This window comes from Centroberyx gerrardi, chromosome 17 (genome assembly GCF_048128805.1).
Source record: "Centroberyx gerrardi isolate f3 chromosome 17, fCenGer3.hap1.cur.20231027, whole genome shotgun sequence".
Lineage (NCBI taxonomy): Eukaryota > Metazoa > Chordata > Actinopteri > Beryciformes > Berycidae > Centroberyx > Centroberyx gerrardi.
In genome coordinates, this window is record NC_136013.1 from 16,324,403 (window position 1) to 16,343,264 (window position 18,862).

Genomic DNA, 18,862 nt, shown 5'->3' on the forward strand with positions numbered 1-18,862 from the left:
GTTTGAAACCTTATTAATACTAATCCTATTACTAGTTTCACAATATGATTTTTGGATTTTTCTCTTCTTAGATCATCAAGCTGTTGGATGGGAAGCGTTCACAAGCAGTTGGCATCCTCATATCCAGCCTGCATCTGGAGATGAAGGACATTCAGCAAGGTGCGGAATATTTTCTGTTTCTCAGCAGGACTGTCTGGCAGCATATGCACAGTAGGATATCATTTTAATCTCTTTCTAGGAAGGAGCTCTTATTTAGATTCAACAGTAATAAACTGAATTTACAGTCCCATTTAACAGTAAATTGGGGATGACTCTTGATGAAATGCAGATGGAGTTATTTTTAGAGATGAGATAGCAAGGCATGCAGCAGAAAATAATTTCCTTCCTCTTGACCACCACTAATTTGTAACTAGAGCCACTTTTATGTATTAATTTGCGTTTCAAGTGGAACATGGATGTTTCTTTTTTCCAGTTACCCCAGTGGGGAAGGGAAATGACTCGATTTGTCAAAATGTGAGACGGCAACACTGGGATAAAACCAGCCTTTCAGCATTTCTGTCAGGCTTGGTTGAAATCCCTCCTGCGCTGGTTAAAATCAAATCGCAATCTCCCTAAGAACATGAGCAGTGGAAGAACTGCATGGAATGATTGTATGCTTGTGTGTTTCTGTGGAAAATGCAGGCGTGTGTGTGTGTGTGTGTGTGTGTGTGTATGTGACTGAATGTGTGTGTAAACACATAGTATGTGTGTTGGGGACAGCATAGACGGGCCAGGACTTGGTCTGAGCCTGGGACTGTGGCGGAGAGTGCCTGCCGCCTGCTAGTCTGAGCATGCGGCCAACAGATCTGTTTATTGTAGCCAGTGACGGTTTCCACAAGCCTAATGGGAGCGACACCCCGCTAATGATCTGAGCGTGTATAAACCCACCTTCCACAGTTAGCAGACACCGCACTGCCACATAAAACCACCTCAGATGCAAGCCAAACAGCATATAGGACCAGGCCGCTCACTTTGTTTTTGTTTTTTTCCTTTCCTTTCCCTTCCCTTTTCTCTCTGTCCCTATGTCAGTGTGTAGAGGTGGAAAAGGCCCAATAAAAGGGCCTGCTCTCTCCCAGCGTGAGGCTGCTTCCTTGTGCCTTAATGGGAGGTGTAGGTGAAATGGACAATTTGAATCTGACAATGAAGGACAGCGCCTTAATAAGCACTTCTAAGGGCCCTGGTCCCCGGCCTCGCCTGCTTGCCTGCCCTTTGTTGCCAAATTAAAAGGACATGGGACATGTAATGTAATTAGAGCTACTAGGGAGGGAGAGAGGGTGTGGAGAGAGCAAGGGAGGGAGGGGGTGGAGGAGGTAGCGCTCTGGTTAAGGGAGAGGGGGTCAACTGCACCCGCCCGAGTGACTGGGGGACCTCAAGGGCCACCATGGTTCAAGGGCAAAGGGAGGCTTTCCCCCACACATCACTTCACCGCACACACACACACACACGTTCACACACAAAAAAAACCACACATGCCCCACTTAAACTACACACCGAAGCTGATGAGTGAAAAGTGGAAGGAGAGGGTGTGAGGCGGTTGGCAGGCAGGCTTTGATCTGCGGGTGTGGAGAGATATCCGGCTCCCCTCGGCTCACAGCGCTCCTGTGCACACTGGACCAGGCCCGCCTTTGGTGTGTGATTGACGGCTGCATGGCTGAGGGACTGAATAATCCACTCTAATAAGATGTAGGAAATGGACCTCCAGCGTTCTCTCTGATCCAGACATTGGGACCACATTGACGGCTTCTCCACAACAGGAGCGGCTGGGAACCAGAATGCAAAGCGTTACCTTGTTATTCTGAGGCAGCGTGCTATTGGAAAGACTTAATAAATCTAAAAATGCATGAATTCTAGCCTCGTACTTTTGGTCAGCTTGAATCCTAATGATTATCTGGTGTGATTCGTCTCGGCGACAGTGATGACTTGTCACATTTAGTGACTGATATGGGAGCAGTAGGTGGTGTGCAGACCTCCTTAGCTGACACCAACCAGACGGCCGTCAGCTGATCCAGGAGCGCTGGAGCCATCCCTCCCGTCATGTCCTCCTCCCCTCCTCCCTCGCTAAGCCATAAACCCGTGACACCTCTCAGACACAGAACAGGAGTCACTTTCTCTTTCCGTGCAGTCTTTTATATCCTAGCTTCCACGCTCCCACTCTTCCAGTCACTTTCCCCCTTTGAGTGAAACTAAACCAGCCAGCAGCCTGCAGGCAAAGAAGGTAAAGAAAGTCAGTGCTCGCTCATGCCATCAAGTCATGATCCCCACCAGCCTTTCACTGCATTCTCTCTCTCTCTATTTACCCCTTTCTCTCTCCCTCCCCTCCCACCTCTTTCAAGCTCTGTGTCTTGCTCCTCTCTCCCTCTCCTGCCCCACTCTAAAAATCATTACGGTTGGCTGTGGTGGTTCTAGCCATGGGCCCAGGGGTTAAGCAGTTACAGGCTTTCTGCTTTGTCCCCCAGCCTGCCTGCGGCAGAGGAGAGGAGAGGAGAGGAGAGGAGAGGAGTGTCAGTGTTGGCCCAGGGTGTGGGGACTCGTACTCAGTCTGCCCCGCAGCCTGGCCACGCTCCCAGCTTCACCACCTCAAGCTAATATTCCCAATTACTCACTTCTGATAGGTGTATAATTCATCTACATGGTAATTGAATGATGCGTTTTGGTTGTTATTCAAGTATGATGCAGTGTAGAAGTCGTGCTTACATAAATAGAATAGTTTTTGTTTAAAAATGACCTCCTCTAAAATCTGATTCCCTACCTTCATTGTACAACTTTGGTTTCGAAAGTCAAAGTTTTGTGGTTTTGCCATTAATTTTCCACCCTTGGGACATCGTCTATGCTGTCATTACATCCCCCTGCAATATACATCAACACCGGAGCTTACCATAGGGTTTGCCACAAATATAATTTGTTATTACCCAAGATTTTACAAAATTACAGGGCTATCGTGTGTTTACATGCCTGATCGGAAAAACAAGTTTGTTCTTCAGACCCTGGCAGCAGTTAAAAGGCAGCATGCCTTGGCCAAGATCTTATCCATTTATAAGACTGAATGCTTATAATAAATATCTTTACTGTTCCAGCTGTTCTTACTGTGGACAACTCTGTGGTGGATTTGGAGACCATTGAGGCTTTATATGAAAATGTAAGTATGAGGGAGAAGGCTGTGTGAGGTGGTAAAAGAAGTGAGAAGTTTGAGGCTGTAAAGTCATCCGATAGCTTGAGAGAAACTAGAGAAGCCAAATTCTTTTTATTGCTACAAACGAGTCTTTCACCTGGGCTCCATAGCCTACAGCTTATTCTCAGTGATGCCAGCTTTTTGTTATTATGCTCCAGTCCTCTGATGCTCACCGAACATATTCAGCTCTGTCAGTGTATGTCTTATTGTGGACTGTGTGTTGTGTATCATTATAGAGGGCCACCAGTGACGAGATGGACAAGATAAAGAAACATTATGAGACTTCCAAAGAGGATGAGGTCAAGCTGCTGGACAAGCCTGAACAGTAAGCACTTCTACCAGTTCAAAGTAACAGTTCAAAGATGTATTATAACACTCTATACAGAAAACTATACATTATACAGACACAGTGGAATATCGGGCTTTCACAGAAATATCTGCATCAACATTATATTATAGATAATACACCTGTAAAAAGTTTTTGGTGATTTCACAACAGATGGCACAATCACTTAATGGTTCGTTCCATAATATTAAAGGAAACAGCATGAAGTCGTTCAACCCTAACCCATTGTTTTGAGGTTTTCTGCAATCCTATCAACAGACTGACTAATTAAATTGTTCCTCACAGTTAAGCCATAATGAGTGGATATTGGAATAAGCCAGCACTTAAAGATGGTGGCATCATTCAACTATTTATTCGCACTCTTGCAAAGCAAATAATCTAAGTGCTAGTGTTGTTTTTACACTGCAAATATTTGTTTTACCGCTTGCCCGTTTCTTCTATTACTTTGCTCAAGAATGTTGTCACATTTCCTTTCCTCTAAATATAGATAAAAAATATACAGAGAGGGGGATCTTCACACTGCTGAGAACATATATATATATATGCCCTCATATATCTGTGTGTGTGTGTGTGCACTTATGTCCGTGCACACGCATGGTGTTGGTGCTATAGTTCCCATCCTGTCAGGGTTAAGTAGTCCGGGCCAGTTAACGAGGCCCGGTCCCAGCGGTGCCGCTTAGCCTGGCCTTCCTATTTCCATGTTTGACCAGAGCTGTCACTACAGCTGCCTGAGTCATCCCTACTCAGTGTCTACCTCCATCAGCGGGCCCTAATCACACAGGATGTTACCGCTCCGCTCCCCTCCGACACGGCACTGTTTACACGAGTCGTCCCGCATCAGGCCAAAGCTACCTTTGATCAATCACCGTGCGCCGCTCACTGCTTTCCCTCTCCCCGACCCCGTGGACCTTTCAAACCCAGCCGAGCAGCACCGCTCATGACTATCAGCTGCCTGCCTGCCTGCCTGTGAACAGCAACACTGACTCAGCCGCCCTGCATGGGGAAGCGCGGCCTGCCAAGGACCCAAAATAGTTCTTCCTGTTGGACATTTTGTTTAATTCTGTCATAACACATCACACCCGATTCTCTTCCACCTCCTCCTCCTCCTCCTCCCGCTCCTCCTCCCCTCCTGTTTTCCAGGTTCCTCTATGAGCTCTCCCAGATTCCCGACTTCCCGGGCCGGGCCCACTGCATCATCTTCCAGTCGGTGTTCCTCGATAGCATCTCCTCCATCCGGCGCAAGGTGGAGATTGTCTCCAATGTCAGCAAAGTAAGACCGCCACGCCAACGTTTTAGAAAAGAAGTGTCGTCATGCCGCCTAGAGGTATAGCTAACCCAGAGGCCATGTGTGCACTTGTGTATATGTGTGTGTGTGTGTGTGTTTGTGCGCATGTGTGCCAGGAGCTCCTAGAGTGCAATAGTTTGCGGGAGGTGATGGGTCTGGTTCTGGCCTTTGGGAACTATATGAACGGAGGGAACAGGACTAGAGGCCAGGCTGATGGCTTCGCACTAGAGATCCTCCCCAAACTGAAGGACGTCAAGAGCAGGGTAACCCACGTTTTATCCTATTACACCGTAACACCCAGCCAAAGTATCATCAGTTAGTGGTAGATGTTGGATAAGTAGACCCATACCATAAAATCACAATGATGTATCAACACATAATGTGAAGCATTGCACTCCAATCTTAATCGCTGGTCATTTCTCCCTCAGGACAATCGTATCAGTCTGGTGGATTACGTTGTGTCGTACTACCTGCGTAATCTAGATCCGGTATGACACTGTCAATCAAACTGACAAAATTTTACACTCTTAAAACATCTGTTACTCGAGGATACGTGACAGAATGGATGCCGATATGCTTTCTGTTTGTTCCCCTGCTCCAGCATGCCGGTACAGATAAGAGTGTGTTCCCTCTGCCCGAGCCTCAGGACTTCTTCCAGGCTGGCCAGGTCAAGTTTGATGACCTCACCAAGGATACCAGGAAGCTGAAGAGAGATCTGACTGGTAGGAAACGCCCTCTCTTATCTGCTACTACATTAATTTCCAGTGTGGGTACGAAGGGTTAAACTGCACACTACATGTCTGGGTTTCCCTAAAAACGTTTTAGCGCTTAGGTCATTTTTGTTTCATTGGAAATCAGTCAGTGTAATTATGTATGCTGTCTTCTTTCACCAGAGCAGTTTAAATGTAAATGTACATCCCATGCACTTTTCCTGCACTGTGCAGAGAGGTTTGCGGGCGTATTCAGGACCTCGGATGGCCTGAAGCAGCTTTTCCCAGTTTCCAGACATTGTATCATGCCTTAACAGCCGTATCATCATAACACCACAACCTTTCCCCTTTCAAGACCAATGAAGGAACAGTCAGCTGAAGCAGCATCTTCATTTGTCTGTCTCCAGAGCACTTAAAGCGGGAGCAAAGTCCAAAAAGCAAATTCCAATGCATTGACGAAACTTCAGAATGACATTTGGCGGGTAAATAGGCAGAAGTGCTTTTGGTGTTCCGCGCTGATCGTGTCGCGGGCGCCGAGCCACTCAGCAACCTAGCCTCTCAGTCAGCCAGCCAGTCAGTCAGTCTTGGCCGGGGCCATGCGGGGGTTAAAGGCGATGCCCCCCAGCGCCCCCGGTGTCTGTCGTTATTTAAATCAACCAATAATACGGCATATGAAAGCAATTAGATATGCTCCGCAACTCTCCCCTACGTTTTTTAGATCGCTGTTAAAGCCCGCTCCTCTCTGACCTGGGGGAAAAATACAAAGAGTCTGCTAAAGTACCCAGACCCACCTCAAGCTGTCACTCATTTATTAGGAAAAATGGAAGACTTGAAGACAATAAATGCAACATAAGGGCCCTCGTATTTGATCTCGACTGCAGCAAAGTCTGGCGCGGGAGTCCTCGGGGGTATTAGCAGCACAGGGCGAGCATTGAATTCTGGATGTTTGGTGAGCTCCACCTATGACTCCCACCATTTTTATCCTCTCCGCCAGCCGCCAGGAATAAATATTTATGCCTGGCTATTATAAACCAGCCTAAAGAAAGCAACTGGTCTTAATTATGAAGCTAGCACAGATCACTTCCATCCACATTCTGAACGGTGTCTGACACGGAGCAGCGAGCACTGAATCACACCTCCGTTTACTCCGTCTGTTTGACTTGGAGACGGCATGCGAGGCTCCCCGCGCCTCACCTGATCTAGAGGTGGAGACTGCAGTAGTTGGCAGTGTCTCGCCCCCCGGCCTTTGGTCTGGTCAAGGGTCAGGAGACTTGGCGCTTGCACACCAGTCAGACATTCACCTCTCCCTGCTTAGCCCCCTCCATGTAGTAGCCGCCGACAGTATTTATATGTGTGTGTGTGTGTGTGCGTGTGTGTGTGTGTGTGATGTTTGTGCTTGCGTACACATCTCGTTGCACCGTATTTGCAGGAGCGTGTGTGCGAGCATAATAGCGTGTGTCTGTGCATGCGTGTGTGTGTGTGTGTGTGCAGTGTGTAGTCGGAGGCGATGCTCAGGAGCGGGTCAGAGTCCCCGTCCGCTTGGCTGCCCTCTCCTTCACTGGCTTGTGCAGAAACATGATCCTCTTTTGATGGGGCTTCCTGTTTGGGGAGAGGGTGATGACCTCTCCCTGCGCTGCTCTCAGGGGGAGAGGGATGAGTGGGAGGCCACAGGGATCTAAGCCTACTGTAGGACTCAGACTCAGCTCCCACACAGATGAATATCTTCCATTCTATTTCTGCCACAGTTCATTTGTTGATACGCAGGCATACAAATACAGTGGACTTTGTAACCCAGAACCGAAACGAAAGATCAAGATTAGCTTAAAAACCCTCTACAAATTGGGCTTTGTTTTTTTTCTAAAGCAGTAAGTGGTGGTAACTTAATTTCAGTTGTGTGTGTGTTCTTTTCAAAAAAAGCAGTACAGTATTACCAGAGGTTCCTGGAAGACTGGTGAAGTTGCATTTTCAGAGGACCGCTTTCACTCGGCGAGGGCCGCGGCTAGCATGCATAAAGATCCCTTTAACTGCTAGGTAATTGGGCTGGACAGCGAGGCAGGGACGCTACTGAATGAAATAGTATCAAATAAAAAGGAACAGTCAGAGCTCATTTGCTGCTCAGGGGAGTTTAGTGTTTCACAGAAGGCCTGGCCCAGGTTAGGCATTCATCACCGTGGCAAATCAGACAGTGTCTTGATTTTAAATGGCCTTTAATGTCAGGTCCAGGCAGGGCCTTTAGCCTGAAGTCTGTTTTACGACGGAGGCTCCGCTCAGGATTCCATGTGTGAAGTCGGCGTGTTGAGGTACCGCTAGTCCGACCGAACGAGACAGTAGTCCTGCTTGATGTCAGGAAGTAATGAGTGCCATTCTTTATTCAACAGTACAACACATAGTAGATCTCCTCTTTTACCAAAGTAGACCATAGAATGACAAATGTATAGATAAATGCGACAGTATCATCCCAATCCCAGCATAAGCTTCTCCCCCATGTCACACCAGAGACATTTCGATGCTCCCCGCCTCCAAGCCTGAACAAGGGGTTAACGCGCCATCTCATCTCATAAGTCCTGGCCGACGTTTCTACCTGTCAGCACCATGTTCTGCAGCACCATGTAGGCTAGGGTTTGATGGGCCTGGACTGATACAGGTTGATTTATGGGGAGTGGAAAGGGGAGAGAGGGTCTTACCTTTCCCCACCGAGGCGGCCTCCTGGCTGGCCTCACCGAGGGGAAAGAGCAGAGAGAAGGGAGCCAGAGGTCTGACAGTCCGCTGGGATTGTATATAATTGGGGATTAGCGAGAGAATTCCACATCCCAGGTATAAATAACTGGGTTGAGATTCAGCCTCTGATGAAAGCTGCAAAGACCGTAAAGTATTTTCCAGAGCGCTTCCAAAACTGTGATTTGTTTTTCACAGCAAGGCTACGGAGGTTCACAAAGGGCCAACGCTACATATTTCTAACACAAGATGAAAAGAACGATTGCATTATTGGAAACTGCAGTTACAATTCTTCTCTTTTAGCAATAATGTGCAAATCACACAAATCTTTGGGAATCAAACAAATCTTTATCAATGACCTGGAGTTAATGACGGGTAAGCCTATCTGACCCAGCAGTGGATATCAGATTGCAGTGTATTCTTATGTGGTTATGTCTCTCCATTTCTGTCTGTCTGGCTCTCCCTTTGTCTTTCTCTCTCTCTCCTTGTTGTTGCTTTCACTTGTTCGCTCTCTCGGTGTTTACGCCACTTTATCATGATCCAAACCTACAGGGTCAGGGGGTGCGGGGGCGGGGCAGCATTTCAGAGACGGAAACATTCATCACTCAGCTAGTTCTATCATTTCGTGGTGTCCCGCAAGCTCTCCATCCACTGTTTGTGTAAAACATATTTTTTTATAATCCACACTACAATTGCGCATTGTCTTGGTGTGCAGCGATTTCCTGGTAGCTGCAGCGAGGGCTGTTGCTTACTGTGGTAAAATACTACGCACATATTGACATCAAAGTCACTCATTCGACTAACCGCGTAGGACAAGTCCTGCAGCAGAAGTCAGACTTGTTTGTTTTTTTCCCCTTTACTCTCCATCTGACCCACCACCCCCTCCTTTGCCCACAGCTGCTGTCATGTTACCTCTTATGATGCAATCTTCTGGCTAGTCTACACTGTCCCATTCAAACATGATGGATTGTACGGGGTTCCCCTAGATATTTACATACAGGTTTGTAAGCGTTGCAACAGTGAATCATCTTTAAAATCCCCACAATGTGGCCTACTGTACCTGTGGCTCTGCTTGGCTCTGTTTATGCATTGCAGCCAAAATCAGACACAGGAAATGTTCTAATTTCGTTCTGGTTATGCATTGTTTAACACAGCCCACAACATAAACTTAATTAATCAATCAATCAATAAATGAATGTCCATCAAGGCACTGGTGTTGGAAATTACTTCCAGCCCTGTAAAATGCACAGTGCCTCTTATGCTGTAACTGATATGGAATCAATGTTATCTGTGCTTGTTTCTTTCAAATATACCAATGGACAAACACATTGCTAAATCATGCTGTCCTGTTAATGTTTGGATGTAGCCTACATTAAACAGCAGCACCCAGTTCAAAAGATGCTGAGTCCACTGGCTGTAACCGGATCTATTTTCCCTGTGTGGTACCAGTGGAAGGGCATTAAAGATCGGTGCTGCGGCTCCCATCGCAACCCTGTCTGTCTGTCTGTGATGGGAAACTGTTCCCCTGTGGTTGGAGGACTGGACAGGGAGCCTCATAGGACAAACGGCACTAACAGTAGCAGGAGGCACAGACTATAGTGTAGTTGGTGATGAATTAGAAATCAGCTACTAATACTAGAAGTGCCGGGTGTTTGAATCTAGGACTTTTTTTTGCATATCATTCCCTTTATTTTCTCCAATTATCTTTGAAAAAAAATTGTGTTCATTTGTGACATTAAAAAGTCACAGAACAGCACCAGAACTTTCTCTTTTCCTGCCCCTGATTCCTCTTGGTTTATAACAAGGAAGTTTGTGAAGCTGTTTGAGCCAAAGAGGCACAGATTAACGCTCACTGGTCTATTAAAAAACACAGCATGGCTTTATTTGTGACCAATGGAGAACCTGAAATTGCTGCGGCAAGGCTCCTAACGTTCTGCTCTTCCTTCTAGCCCTGATACATAGCATCAGTCAGTCACTTGCAGGAAACTGGCGCTTTTGAATGCACCCCTCCAAAATGTATTATCACCCAAAGACAATGTCCCAAACTAGAGCTTTTAGTTTTTATTCTTTGCAGCTGCTGTTTTTTGTGGGCTTCCTCCTTGCAGCCTTTGCTGTCTGGACCACATTTGGAGGAGAGCCGCCTCTAAATTGTAGACTTGCTGTTTTGAACACTGTTTTAATGGGCCCTTTTGAGTTGGGGGATTTCTGGTAAGGAAATGTGGTTTGTCCAAACAGGATATTTTGTTTGTCATGTTTTGTATGGTTGCTGTTTTTTTTTGTTTTGGTTTTTTTTGTCACAGATTTTATATTGATAACCCTTGGCTCTCGCTCAGCCATGGATTAAAAAAGTGTGGCTGTATGTAATTATTCCACACTTTCTATGAGCAGACACTGTGTTCGCTCTTCCATTTCTCAAGATCAACCAATAAATGAAAGGTGTTCTGTGTCAGACCAAGTTTACCAAGCTGCAGGTGTAACGGCTCCGCTGCCAAGATGTGAGAACCAAACAGATCTAAAAGCAGCGGAGCAGTGAACCGAGACTGCGGCTAGACCCGGTAATGCTCTTGTTGTGTTGCAGAACTATTTAGCGATGCAGTCATAAGCGAGTGAAGGTATTTACTGCAGCCATTAATGACTTACAGGTTGGAGGAATGTGCCAAAGTCATTTCACCAGGCGTCTCTGCGTATCGCATCCCAGGCTAATAGTTAAGAGGAAATGGGAAAGGTTTGGCTGGGACGGGCCCAGTCATGGCTGTTTCCTCTGACTTTGTGTGAGTTGAGTCATTTGGCACCACAAACAAAACCCATTCACAAACAGCAAACAGATCTGCTGCAGTCGTATGCACAGACCGGTACGCTTGCATGTACAATCAATTCTGAAGGCAAAGCGCGGTCCCTTGTGAACCGGTCACTAGACTTACTGAAGGAGTTGTCATAGTTTACACCTGCACCTAAAATTAAGCTACATTTACTGTTCACACCTTGTGTCCACTGCAATTTTCTCTCCTCCCATTGCTGCTACTCCTGTCTTATTAAACCAGAAGAGTGTCTGAGGCTTCTCATTGTAACACTGTATTTTAGTTTTTTGGGGGACAGGTTTATAATTTAATACAGGTATTTTGTTTTATATTTTAGCCTCATTACTGGCCACTGCTGGACCTAACTCATTATTCTACATCATTCTCTGTGTGTGTCTCTGTGAAAACAGCCCAAGTTTGTTTCAAGTGATTGCCAGCTCACTGTTAATAGCCACCTGGATGGAACAGCTTTTACGATTTACACACAAACTTTCAATCATAAGTTGTTTCTCACCACACTCTGATCAACATCATGTCAAGATGTTGGAAGTGTGATGTCCAATATCATATGTTATAAATGAATTGCCTTATTTTGAGGTGTGCTTGTTATTGTTTTCTATCTCTGACTGAATGAAGAATAAAACACAAATCTAAAGCTTTGCTCACACAGTACATATACTTTATTTTTTTGTTTCTTGTTCCCTCCACCTTAAATCTTCCATTCCCTCAGAGAGGCATTTCTGCTGAGTAATGTTTATTAAAACACATTTATTTATTTATGAACGTATTTAACATTTCCCACCCTTCTCTTCTCTGCTCCCCCCACCAGCCTGTGAGAAGGATGTGCAGAAGGTGTGTGCGAACTCCTCAGAGGAACACCTCCAGCCCTTCCAGGAAAAGATGGAGGCCTTTGTCTCTGCTGGTGAGTGAAGCTCAGATTCCTCTTCATGTTTGTAACATATGTACGTTTACGTATATTTTATTTTGTAATTATATGGTATAGGATTAATAGTATGTTATTACAAAAGTTGTGATAACTTAAAGTAATAATCCGTAACATTTTCATATAAATGTTTGTTGTTTGGAATAAATAGAGGAAGAACTGGGTAGTTAGCATGAGCAGCAAAAGCCACCATGGCTGAACAGGCAAAGAAAAGAGGTACAGAACAGTACTGGCGACACTGTTTGATTGACAGGTGATCTCCGGGAAGTGCAGTGCAAAAACACCACAGCAATAACTGCCTAGCACCAAAGATGGTGCCAAAATAAAAATAAACTAATCAAGGATCTTGTGGATTGCCACTTAAATGCAATGTAATAACTCACATTTATATCTACGCTGTCACCACAGCTACAGGGGCAACTTAGAACAAAAGAAGGACATTCTGCTTACTGAAACTCATGGAGGCTGGACTTCATATTTGAATGTGTTTATGCAGTCTTTGGCTATGAAGTAGTGCTCCATTAATTGTAATTATAAAAATATGTTCTACCTCTCCCCCCCATCTGAGTCTTGGCAGTCAAGGTGACAGAGTTGTCTAATCCTCTCCCACTCCCTCCACAACATGCACAAATGACACACTCAAATCCTAGCCACTTGAGAGTGTGATAATGGCTCCTTGCCCTCAGTCATGCTCATAAGCTGGGCCCGTCACCTCTGAAGTTGTGAAGGAACTCAAAGAAAATTCCATGCGTCTTCAAAGATGAAAACATTCTTTCGGACTGACAATTTACAGCTGAGGAGATCGTCATGAAACCGGGCTTACAGAGCTAGAAAAGCCCTGTTTTCCTCTCGAAACACAGCATGGGACCTTTAAAGTGCAAACGTATAATTATGCTTTTTGCCTTGTCAGGCAGTCAGTTGGGTGGTGCAGAGAGTGTGCTTCTTTGCGCGTGTGTGTGTGCATGTGCGTGTGTGTGTTAGTGCTTGCTGGGAGAGGGCGTCTCGGTGCACTGTAAGACAGCACGGGGACAGGAGTCTACAGGCCTGTAGAAGGGATCACATTGCCCCTAACATGGTTCTCATGTACTCCTGGCTGCCATAAAGCTGGCAGGACATCCCCGGCTGCGGCCTTGTAAAGGCTGGCCGGCCTCAGTGGAGCGGGGCTGGGGACCACCCTGACAGGGCCGAAGCTAGCCCAACTCTCTCTGATCATCTCGCCCTCTGTCCTGCTCTCTGCCCCAGTCTGCAGCGCTCTCCTCCTCTCTTCCCTCCCACCCTTCAATATAGGTACAGCAGCCGCCCCAATTTTACTAATGGATTAACCCATCCCCCAGTTCCTCAGCTTTGTGATAGTAGTTCCCAAGCTGCAACTTACTGGTGAGATATCCAATACCTTTAGGATACATGGCAGCTTATGCTTTGTGCCTTGTGTCATGGAAAGAATAGAACCTACAAACTGCACCTAGGGGTGATGACAGTTTGCAGGGAAAGAAACGGAAACAGAAAGGGAAGGAAGGCACACAGAGTCCCACCACATCTGATACTAAGTCACTTTCAAAGGACTCACTTTCAACCATGAGTATAATAATTTAAACATAGGTGCTTTGGTTGGTTAATTTATTGGAGGTGACTGTGTACATATTTCCATGAGCTATGGTTCACACATCAAAGAAACTGTAGTCCATGCTGGGCAATAGACAATCGGTGCAGACATGGAGAAAAGCTACATTAGGCTTTAGCCGGACGTACTAGTCTCCACATGCTTGAGTCACCAAAGCTTTATTATATACAGAAACTCCCCCCTCCAGTTGAGAGCACGCCATTAAGGGCATCTCATTTTGTCACCAAGGGCTCCATTAGTTTTCCCCCTGAGCCTGTTGTCACATCAGTAGATCCAGTAAGGATCAATCAAGCTCTCACCATCTCTGACGCTGGGTAAACAGTATAAGTGCAACCAAAAAATGGTGGACCCCAAGCCTCGGTCGCCAGTTTAGCGGTCACCTGCTTGCAATCTCTACCCTGATGGTTTTGCATAGATGCCGCAGGGCGAGGACCTTCACACGTTTCTGCGCACTGCAAAGAACCAGCTGTTAAAATATACTCAGCCTGTAGGGTCCGATTGGACACCAGTGTTCAGGCTTTTAAAGAGAAGCTACCTGTCTGTGGCCGACATGATAAGCTCTTTTATCTCTCCAAAGTCTTAGTGACAGACCAAAGTGCCAGTATCGCACAAGGAGGTCTACATTTTGACTACATTAAAGGGCTAATTGCAGCACATTACTTGCAGGGAATGGTGAAACAATAGGCTCTTTCTATAAAAGATGCAGATGAGGTATCTCACAAGGAGATTGTAGCCATATGTTTGCGGTGCAGAGTGAAAATTTGTGGGGAGGCCATGTTTGCAGTACAATTCTTAAAAAGATGTTTGTTGCTGCATACCAAGCCTGTGTTGGCATCATGTATTCTTCTCGCGGTCGCCGCACAAGTGGAAATCTGCCATGACATTGTTCTAGTTAGTTTATCCACCTTAACTATTTTGAGTGCCCGGACCCTCCCTTGAGCCTTGGTCAATATCACAGAATATTTGAAAGGTTTTAAAACCACTGTGGTTGCCACTGGCTACAAAATGGCATTGGTTAACAAAAACACATCTTGAACATAAACTTTCCAGTGGAATACTTGTAAACCTTTCTTTCATAAACAGAATTCCTCTAGCTGTTGCCCATGCTTTGGAAGCAGTGGTGTTTAATCATCGTTCGTGATTCCATGACTTCAAAAGGCAAAACAAAGCAACACTTCTCACATCGAAGAGTGGTTAAGGCTCTTAAACACACACTCATCAGGGAATTTCTCACTCAGGTAAATGCTCATGCAGCGGAGAGGTATGTGTAGGACATGTTACTTTACACGTACTATTTAAATGAACATGTAAGAAACGGCGTTGAGGAATACAGCGTCAGTTGCCTCATGGTACATGCTGTGTAGGTTCTTCCTGACGCAAGAGGATCAGAGTATAGCGGTGGATGAACAGATAAGACGCAACTTTGTACTGCGAGTTGTGTTTCTGTGCAGCACTGACCCATAACCCAGCTCTAACCCCCACAGCCTGTGGAGCAGCTCACAGCAGGGCCTGCAGGTGAACCCAAACGCCCTGCACTCTGCCTCTTAAACTTGCCTGTGTGATCTCCCCCAGATCTTACAGGGGACACCTCCAGAATTCATTGATCCATTCTCTTGTAAGCCAGCACCCCCCACCCCCCCACGCCCCTACCCCCATTTACCCACGACTCCTTCCCTGCCCATCTCCCTGCATTGCTGTCGCCTCTCTTTCAGCCACATCCTTTGTAGCCTCTGAATTTAGATGCACCACATTCTAGCCTTTTTTTATTCTCTGTTGTTTTTTCTATTTGAAGAATGATTTATGAAGTGTGGATACGCCGGATTTTACTGAGTCTAGTGTTAATCTGATCTCGCTCACTGACTTCTACAGTGCTTCTTTGCATTTCCCCTACAGCTTTTTTCTCTCATTGAGAAACGTGACTCTCCCTCTCCTTTCCTCCGGAACAGTTTGTCGGGGTTAAAACTAAAAAGCCTCCCAGATCAGACCATGGCGGTTTCAACATCACCAATCAACCACCTTTCTGTTTCCCCTTTTAATAGAAGCTCTTTGAAACCGCTGGAGACATTTGGAGGGGCATATATTTTTTTAGTGCTGAATACACGCCATGACTAATTGAAAACAAATTCCTGCCTTTAATCTCAGGCTGTGTACGTTTAATTTGTCTAGCTCTCTTAGGAAATGGATGTCTGTCTTCACATCCTCACGCTTTCTTTGTTGTCAGTGAATCAGAACCCAGTCATCCAAGTTCCACTTAAGATAACTGTGAGTTGAGTAGATAGGGTCAATCATGTAGCATTCACAGATTAACAGCTATCCAGGGAACCTGATTTGGTAAAGTACTTTGTTGTCAAAGTCTTTGAGATGCCTCTGACTGCATTTTTGTTTCCAAGGAGAGATGGTGTAGAGAGACGGAGAGAGACACTTCACTGAAATCCTCACGTTCCTAAGCATCCCTCCCTCCATCTCCTTTGTTATCTGGCTGCTAGGTGAAGCAGTGGTTTGGAAAAGTGTGTCAGAGTTTTAAAGCCCTAATTTATTGTCCCTCTCAGCATGCGCGTCTCATAACTTTCTAGTTAGCCACTACTGGTTTCATGTTTACACAGGGAGCGGAGGAAGAGAAACTTCACACATCCTCTCACTCTGGGCCACTCTCTCTCTCCCTCTCTCTCTCTCTCTCTCCCTCGCTCTCTCGGCACCAGTGCCACCTCTGCACACAGTCGCACCAGAGGGGTACCTCAGGCGCCAGCCTGACCCCCACTGAGACTAACGCCATTGGTCACGGCCCCTCTCCTCTGCTCCCTCCTACACTCTTCCCCCTCCTCCCCCTATCCCAGACATGGCCACCCCCCTTCATTAGGTTTACCTCAGCCCCCTTGCCCACATACATGTAAAAAACAGAGTAAAAGTAAAAGGGGTGGTTGGTTAGAGAGTTAAGCTCACCCTCTCCCAAAAGACCCCCAAACCTGCCTTTGAACAATTTTTTGGAGACTTCCCCCTCTTAAATCTTCAAGTGGGAAAGGTCCCCCCATCATTGTAAAAAGGATGAATCTGGAAAAATGCAATAAATCTGAGATCACAGGCACTCTCTGGCCCTAGATAAATTCTTGCACCTCGGCCTGGCCCGCCGCACACATCTGCCTTGCATTTAGACACTTTTACATGGCAGGAGTCCACAGGAGCCTCCAGTTCCCAAGCCTCGCTGCTCAACCCTGCACCCCTGCTTCAGCTCCCCTCAGAACATGCACATGTAGACATGCGCGCGCACACACACACACACACACACACACACACACACACACACACACCTCCGCAACACAGGCCACCACTCCCCACCCTCGCACTCCCCTGCGTCAACACACTCACACAGAAGCATGACAAACTTTACAATGCGCTTAACTGACACTTCCATAACAGTCTCGCTGTATCACTGACATCTCACCCTAGAGAGCCTCTTCTTCTACCCTCCTCACTTGACGAAGCAAGGCAGCGCTAATGAACACAGCGCCGCCCCTCCGGACTCCACCCAGCAGCAATACCAGTGATCCAGGATCAACTTACCTGCCAAAGGAAATGTTTGCTCCTATGGTCACTACAAGCCCCGTAATCGCCACTACAAGCCCCATAACCTGTCCCGTTATTTGTCTCTTCATTATTAATCCATTATTTTTTTTTCTTTACAGCTCAAAAGGAGCACACGGCAGCGGACGACCGGCTCCAAGCAGCACAGAAAAGGTAGGAGAGCTCCCTGCCGATCCCCAGCCAAAATGCATTTAAACTTACAAGCCCTGGTGTCCCATCTGTTTGGACAGAGAATCCTGATTTTTTTTCGGTGGACTCCATCCCTCAGCAGTATCTCGGTGCTGCGTCTGTGCTGAAGCTCCTGAAAAACGCTCGGGAACGCTGCCAAGTGTTATGGATGGCGAACGTCACGTAGCAGTCATCGGTTATTTCACATAGATAACATAGCTTGCCGTTTGTGTACTTGTATGTAGTTAGTAGCAGCAGCTGATAAGGGTTCTGGGGCCTCTCAGCATCCTGGCTCCTCTGTCTTGAAATTGTAACTTGTGCTTACATGCAGGCCTGTTTAGATGCACCATATAGCCAAATACACAAGATGTCCACACCTACCACAAAGAGCATTGGACTTCTATACACACAAACATGCAGTATAGTGTATGTTAACACTGAACGCCCTGTGCTTCCTCCCCTGCAGTTCCTATCATTCTTATCTGCCATGTTTCGTGCAGAAAACTCCCGAGAGTCTTCTGAGGCGTCTGATTTATAGGCGTAAGACACACTGGCAGCCGCTTAGCTCGTGTTCGAGCGAAATCATATCTGGAACATTTCATATTGGAAAAAGATGGTGGGATGGACAAACAAAGCAAATAGATTATTTTTGCCTTGTTTGGATAGAGAGCGGAATTGTTTGCTTTAAATCGTAACTCTCCCACTTCCAAAATAAATCATGAAAGCACATAAAGGAGAAAGTGAAAGATGCCGGACGCTAGAAAATGGAAACTATAAACAATTAGGAAGTTGATTGCTTTGGACAATACTATAACTCAGCTAATGGTTCCAAACAGTTCTGTTTCATGTTGCTGTTTTTAAGCCAAGAGAACCAATGAGGGATGACTGCACCTCTCTCTCTCTCTCTCCCTCTCTCTCTCTCTCTCTCTCTCTCCTTGGTGATATAGTGGTATCTCTATCTGCTGGGCTGCCGCATGTGTGTGTGTGCGCCCTCATGTGTGTGAGTGACACCACTGTAATGAAGGTGTTGAACTTGGAGGGGCATATTGATCAAAAGGGCCCCGCGGCTGACAGCACCTTTGCCTTTAATGAAGTTTTCCTTTAATTTCATCTAAAGAGGGGGCTGGCCGACTGGCGCTAGGCCGAGCGGGGGCTCTCTCTCTCTCGGGTTCCCACAGAGCCACCTCGTAAAAGTGACACGCTGTTGATGAATATGGGCGTCGGTGGGCTCACCGGGCCCTGGGTGGGCTCTCACATCTGTGCTGGATGAGGGATCCACACACTATCACTCACACATAAACACACGCAGCAGCGGCGGCAGCGGCCGCGACATTACGGCTTGGTGTTAATAAAGGCAATAGACACCACATCCCCAGTGCTACCTAATACCTCAGCCTCAGCCCCGCGAGGAGTCGGTAAGTTTAGATGCCCGTGACCCGCAGCCAGCCACCATCAAAGAATCACTTACTCTCAAGTTGCTTCTGTGACG

At 46.4% G+C, this 18,862-nt stretch overlaps 1 protein-coding gene across 2 annotated transcripts in view; it reads left to right on the top strand.

The window, feature by feature from the left end:
* LOC139931718 (formin) overlaps window positions 1-18,862 on the top strand; it is a 51,188-nt gene that overhangs the window by 26,001 nt on the left and 6,325 nt on the right. For both annotated transcript variants that reach the window (XM_071925309.2, XM_071925308.2), the window contains 9 exons: window positions 72-159; window positions 3,114-3,175; window positions 3,445-3,533; window positions 4,695-4,824; window positions 4,956-5,102; window positions 5,268-5,327; window positions 5,441-5,561; window positions 11,892-11,984; window positions 17,307-17,358. In XM_071925309.2, coding sequence (XP_071781410.1) covers window positions 72-159; window positions 3,114-3,175; window positions 3,445-3,533; window positions 4,695-4,824; window positions 4,956-5,102; window positions 5,268-5,327; window positions 5,441-5,561; window positions 11,892-11,984; window positions 17,307-17,358 — 842 coding nt within the window. The remainder of the gene's footprint in view (window positions 1-71; window positions 160-3,113; window positions 3,176-3,444; window positions 3,534-4,694; window positions 4,825-4,955; window positions 5,103-5,267; window positions 5,328-5,440; window positions 5,562-11,891; window positions 11,985-17,306; window positions 17,359-18,862) is intronic.